This window comes from Salvia splendens, chromosome 17, assembly GCF_004379255.2.
Source record: "Salvia splendens isolate huo1 chromosome 17, SspV2, whole genome shotgun sequence".
NCBI lineage: Eukaryota > Viridiplantae > Streptophyta > Magnoliopsida > Lamiales > Lamiaceae > Salvia > Salvia splendens.
Window position 1 is genome coordinate 27,000,306 of NC_056048.1, and position 5,794 is coordinate 27,006,099.

General features: G+C 39.3%; 2 protein-coding genes across 2 annotated transcripts; both read right to left on the reverse strand.

Annotated features, from left to right (window-relative positions):
• Positions 1-357: 357 nt before the first annotated feature.
• Positions 358-2,628, reverse strand: LOC121774558 (26S proteasome non-ATPase regulatory subunit 7 homolog B-like). Its single transcript, XM_042171408.1, has 5 exons — positions 2,517-2,628; positions 2,017-2,160; positions 1,188-1,280; positions 1,014-1,095; positions 358-697 (listed from the first exon to the last, which is right to left on the reverse strand). Exons 1-5 carry the CDS (start codon positions 2,626-2,628, stop codon positions 691-693), a joined length of 438 nt encoding a protein of 145 aa, XP_042027342.1. The 3' UTR covers positions 358-690.
• Positions 2,629-2,927: 299 nt separating this feature from the next.
• On the reverse strand, positions 2,928-5,330 carry LOC121775510 (SNW/SKI-interacting protein A-like). The gene is made up of 2 exons (XM_042172590.1): positions 5,183-5,330; positions 2,928-4,958 (listed from the first exon to the last, which is right to left on the reverse strand). The coding sequence occupies exon 2, from the start codon at positions 4,909-4,911 to the stop codon at positions 3,070-3,072; it is 1,842 nt and encodes a 613-aa protein (XP_042028524.1). The 5' UTR covers positions 4,912-4,958; positions 5,183-5,330; the 3' UTR covers positions 2,928-3,069.
• Positions 5,331-5,794: the final 464 nt, after the last annotated feature.

Here is a 5,794-nt window from a genome sequence, read left to right on the forward strand (position 1 = left end):
ACAATGATTGTGTCTCAGAACACATCATATCCAAATTATATTTTATCACTCAGACATAGTAGTATTTAATTAGTACTTTAATTGATGGCTCAAACAATTTCATGTCAAATTGCAAATATTTATATTAAAGCCTTCCCCCACCAATATCTTCCATATCTAATTTTGCAAATTGACAATTATTCAATATCACTTTTTCAATGGTCAACAATAATTCTGTACACCACTTGATCCACACAATTAAACCATAGATATTTATTTATGTATTTTTTGCATGGCCCAAATATTCACGTAAATGTGTACAACCCTAGCTTTGCAACTGAGTAAAATCACATAATCACAGAAAATTGTAACTGAATTTCAACAATGTATTCAACATAGAATCACAATCACAAAGAATACAGAATTATCTTTCTTTGGGAAGAGAGAGTCCTATTCAATTCCAGCACATAAAGGTAAAATTGCCAGATGATTACCAGCTCGGCACGATAGCCAAGTCCCGAGCTCTGCTTTGCTATGGAAGAACTCGAAGAGGGGCATCGAGACTCGACTGGATTGTAAGAGCACTGCCATTCCAAACTTTGCTTTTAGCTTCAAGATTCACACCGATTAGTGCTATCCTGGAAATTTGCTTTTAGCTTCAAGCAGTTGCAACAATTGGCTTTGAATCTTCTGTTTTTTCATGCTCTTTGTTCACCATCTGCAACCATATTTCCAAACTGTCAGAGCCACAAATTAAGTCCAACGCAAAATCAAGCCAGCAAGTCGTTCTGGTTTCAAAATATGCCCAATTTTTAGTTCGTGGGAGCAACCGAAGAAGTAGAAACAAATGCTAGCATCCAACATAAAGAATATACTACTAACATGTCTCTGTTCCATGCTTGAGATGAATCTTTTAACATGATATGTCTTTAATGAGGTCATGAACAACAAAAACCAGAACTAACCAGCATACAGAAACATCTGTAATCAATCAGCCTGAAAGAAAAGATAACAGTATTAGAAAGAGATCTTACTCACTGAAAAGACTGTGTACACTTAGGTCATTTTCCTTTAGTTTTGGACCAGTGCTATACCAGCCCACAACATGCTCCTTGGCTGACAATGACATGAGGTAAATGTGTTAACTTAGATGCAAAACTTTGAAATATATTCAGCCAGGAAGAAAGGGTCATGGAAAAATAACAAACCATTTATTCTTCTGGACATGGAAAACATTGATTCATGGTAGTTATGATCAAGAAAGCAGATGCTATGGTCCCTTTCATCTTCTTCAAAAGGCTCTGCTCAAATCAGGTCAATATGTTACAGAAATTATAAGAAAAACCTCAGCACGAATGCTTCTGAAATAGTGAAAGTATATCTAGAGATATTGAAGCCTTTTATGTATAATACCCACAATTGAAGACAAAAAGAACTCACTGAAGTACTCACGAACAAAATCATCTTTACGGAGACAAGAAAAACAGTTGTATCAAACTGAAAGACGCTTATCAACGATTCTAAAACAATTCACAGCGCTAATGTCAAAGTAGACATGAAAAATTCTACTAGTTCTTAACTAAAAGCTCCCACTAAAGTTGCAAAAGAAGGCCTAATACTTTAGTAATGAGAAAAATATGACTGTAACTTTGTAACAGTTAGAGGATAATCAAATTCCTAGAATACAAAGCCTTCATGACTTATAAATTATAATTTACAATTATGGAAAATTAAGGAGTAACTATTGTTATCCTACACTTGAGACCTATCTATATCCATATTTAGCTCAAAATAAGTTTTTATTACTGTTGCATACAACTCCACAGGTAAATAAACAAAACATGAAAAGAATCATCAAATGCAACACTTGAATTCGCAAAACTCATCGGATCACAACAAATTCAGTAGTACAGCCAATCAAATCCAGAAATTAAGCAAATAAGGTACACTATAGGTGTAAAAGTTATCGGAGAAAAAAAAGAAAAAAATTGAAATTGAAGAAGCGGGAAACGTTGAGATCTGGAATAACATAACAACCTGCGTAGCTGTTAGTAACGTCGACGGTTGCCTTGAAGGAAGTTCCAAGGAGAACGCGCTTCCTGGTGTCACGCGCCACCCGATTGTAGTGGTCGACGATGCTGAGCAGCACCAGAGGATGCACCACGACCTTCTCGAGAGTATCTGCTGCGACTTGATCACGTCCATTTCAGCTCAATTTCGACGCTTTTGCCTCGATTGCTTCTCCTCCTTGTGGTAGCTCGGTTTCAATTTCTTGAGCGTTACGAAAATTCAGATTCTTATTCGCGCTGGTTTTCGCTGGTGTATTTTTGTTTTTGTATACGTAGGTAGTATTGGGCCGGGTTGACCCGCCATATACATATTACTCTCTTCATTGATATGGAGTATATTCATTAATTAATCCGTTTTGAAATAGTACTACATGCAAAGAAAAAGGGATGACAAATTTATTCCAATCCTCATTTTATATACAATCACCGTTCCTGAAAAGTATAAACTATATTTAATAAAAGTTATACGGATTCGATGAGCATCCATTAGATGATCGACCAATGAATTGGAGTAAGCCATGTGAGAGTTGTTGAGGTCACACCAGCAAGAGGACATAGAAACGATACCAGCAGCCAGCATCGTGTACATAGAAAGAGCTACAAACTGTAGAAACCTCTGTTACAATGATACTAGTATATCTTCTGGAAAATTTTGTAATGCATTTTTGTAGAAATTCAACACCTCACAGTGATGATAGCACATCTTCAATATATATATATATATATATATATATATATATTTTGTTTGCTCAACATGTTTTACACCTACAATCCAACAATCCTTACATAAACACCCATTTCTTTCCCTAATCCCATGAAAGGTTAGCATTTTCTGACATCTTACTGAATAGTAAATCTCACAGCAAATAGATCAAAGCATAACCAAAACAAAAATATTCAAGTGCAAACAAGTCACAACATCCCATCATGCATAATACAGTCGTATATCATTCTGAATTCGAACAGCATACAGTGATGAATTGAAGAAGCTTGGGACATAAGCTAAAGGTAATCTACCTCCTCATCGTCCGCCCTTGTCAAATTGAATACGCGATCTGGTAGATCCATCTGACCCATCTCGCATGGACCCAGCACTTGCCTTCAAGGTACCACCGCTCCCAATTTTGTCGATGGCTTTCTTACCAGTCTTGACCTCCGTCAAGAACTGGTCCAGACCGAAGGGATCTTCTTCCGGCTGCTCCTTGTCAAACTCCATAGGCCTGTCTCTTGGGCCAGACCTCTCGGATGTACCAGTGAACGCCCTGTCAACCTTGAATCGCTCAGTCTTCTTTATCTTATCGAGCTGCTCATCAGCACCACCATACATCTCATCATCGTCATTCTTATTAGGTCTATACAGAGTAGTCATAGCAGATTGAGCAGTAAACAGGCCCTTGTCGTATATGTTGTAAGCGTCGTCTGTGGCAAAACCAGAATCCATCCCTTTCTCCTGGTTGAACAGCCTCTGATCATACATAACTTCACCCCCTCTTGCTCCAGTGTTGGCCATCCCAAGAGCCACTTTCTCACTGATATCACGGTCTCTATCCTGGGTGATCTTGCTTTTCTTCCCCATGGAAGCATCTTTTGCCTCGAGTCGTCTTTCCCTCTCCCTCTCTCTCTTCCGCTCCGCACGAATTTTTTCCCTTCCCAATCTTTCCTCTTTCTCTTCTCTTGTTTCCTTGGGGCCATCTCTAACCCTTTCATCTCTAACTCTCTCATCCCTAATTCTCTCATCCCTACCCCTTTCGTATTCCACACTCATATCACCATCATTAGCAGTTCTCTCAGAAGGCATTGATATGCCACCTGCTAAAGCAACACCAGTTCTCTCGGACCTTGCCTTCTGTGCCAACACCCGTAGCTCATTCTCTTTCTTCTCCTTTTCCTTCATCATCATCTCCTTTTGAACCTTCGATCGAACTGCAACAGCCTCTCTGGCTTTCTGTTCTGCAACATACAGAGCCTCGGATAACTTAGCAAAGTTATCGTTAATCTGAACCTCCTGCAGCCCTCGACCATCAGCAGCCAGCCGCTTGTCGAGAGGAATTGTATAACCTTTAGGGTTCTTCCAGTTAGATATGCAAGGTGGGATTTTCCAGTCCTGCTGGTCCTTCACAGTCACAGGTCGAGGCGGAGAATGCATGACCGGGACCGGTGGAGAGCCCGAAGCTTTTGGAACCCTCTTGTGCTTGAACTTCGGAGGCTCTAAAGGGTCTACTGGCATCTCCACCATCCGAATGATTCTCTCTTTAGCACCTGAGTTAAAAGCCGCAGACTGCTGAGACGGCTTGTACTTGATGAACTTTGAATCCGTGGACGTCTTAGGAACATTTTTAGGCTGCGCAGCACTCAGCCTAACATTAACAATCTGCTCCAACGCAGCCTTGGTTTGCTGGGTTGTCTCATCGATCTCCTTCTGCTTCTCATCGACATCCACGTCATCCTCCTTCGCATCATCCTTGGCAAAGACTGGAACAAGATCCGAGTGCTGCGAATACACTATCTTCTTCGCATTCTCATCCTGCCTCACAATCGTATCATACCTCAAATTCCCACGCTCGTCCACAGTGAGAGGCAAAGTCTTGGCACCAGGCTTACTCCTACTCCTCCCCATCCCAAGTGGATACTGCGCATAATGAATCTCCGGAAACGCCCCTCCATCCCCAAAATCCTCGGGCTTCGACGGCTTAAACCCCGCCCGTTTCAAATAAGGAGGCACTGGTTTAGCCCTCACAGCCACATTCTCCTCCTCCACCTCAGATAAACTATACCGGCTTTTAAACCATGGATCGTTAGAGTGATCGTAGTTACTATTGACCGCAGATTTCGCCTTCGGCAGAATATCTGTCAACGCCGCCATCTTAACTCCGATATCAGTAACAATAAAAATTAAGCCTCTTCCAATTTCTGCAATCAATCAGATCCGGAAACCCTAAATTAAAAATTGAAGCAGGGAAAAAATAATTTCACACGGAATATAGAACCATACGTGCTACAAAAGCTTAAATCAAGTTCCTCATCATGTTCTCACATCAAACCTAACGGATCTAAGATTAGAATTATTCACAAACGGATCTAACACGATAAATCACAAAAATTCAGAGATTGTTACAAAGGACAGGAAATCTCACCTCCGATTAGAAGAGCACAGCTAAACTACGGTGCTTCGCAGTTGGATTGAAATCGAAATTAGGGTCGGCGATGATTTAAAGTAAAAGTAGCGTTTGACTTGTTAATGAAATACGCTTATCTGATGTTTTTTTTTTGGAAGAACGCTTATCTGAGGTTAGTCGGTTTAATTTATCAGGTCTTGGGTCGACCCGAAATTTTATTTCAGCCCATTAATGTGAGCCATCGTATTTTGGCCATTTGATCGAGGCGTGTTATATTGCTAATTTATTTTTAAATTATTAATTATAATTAAATGATATATATTAGATCTTTAAATAGATGCCAAGATTAACTCTGAGTAACAAAACATTATATAAAAATTATTAATAAGAATATTAATATGAATTAACATCAAATTAGTTATAAATAACTTTTGAAAACTATCATAACACTTTAAATGCATATGATTATCACAATTGAAATTATTTTTGCACACAATATATACTCCCCCGTGCCAAGTTATTTGAGTTGTATTCCATTTTGGGTTGTCCCAAATTACTTGAGTCGTTTCTCTTTTTGACTAAAAACAAAACATTTAATCACACTTACTTTATTCTTTCTTTTACTTTACC

Excerpts from the sequence above, each read along its gene's own strand:
- LOC121775510 (XM_042172590.1), bottom strand. The coding sequence starts at position 4,911 with ATGGCGGCGTTGACAGATATTCTGCCGAAGGCGAAATCTGCGGTCAAT.
- LOC121774558 (XM_042171408.1), bottom strand. The coding sequence starts at position 2,628 with ATGCTGGCTGCTGGTATCGTTTCTATGTCCTCTTGCTGGTGTGACCTC. Across the intron at positions 1,281-2,016 it reads CGTTACTAACAGCTACGCAG|AGCCTTTTGAAGAAGATGAA; the intron begins GTTGTTATGTTA and ends TGATTTGAGCAG. Across the intron at positions 1,096-1,187 it reads CATGTCCAGAAGAATAAATG|CCAAGGAGCATGTTGTGGGC; the intron begins GTTTGTTATTTT and ends TGTCATTGTCAG.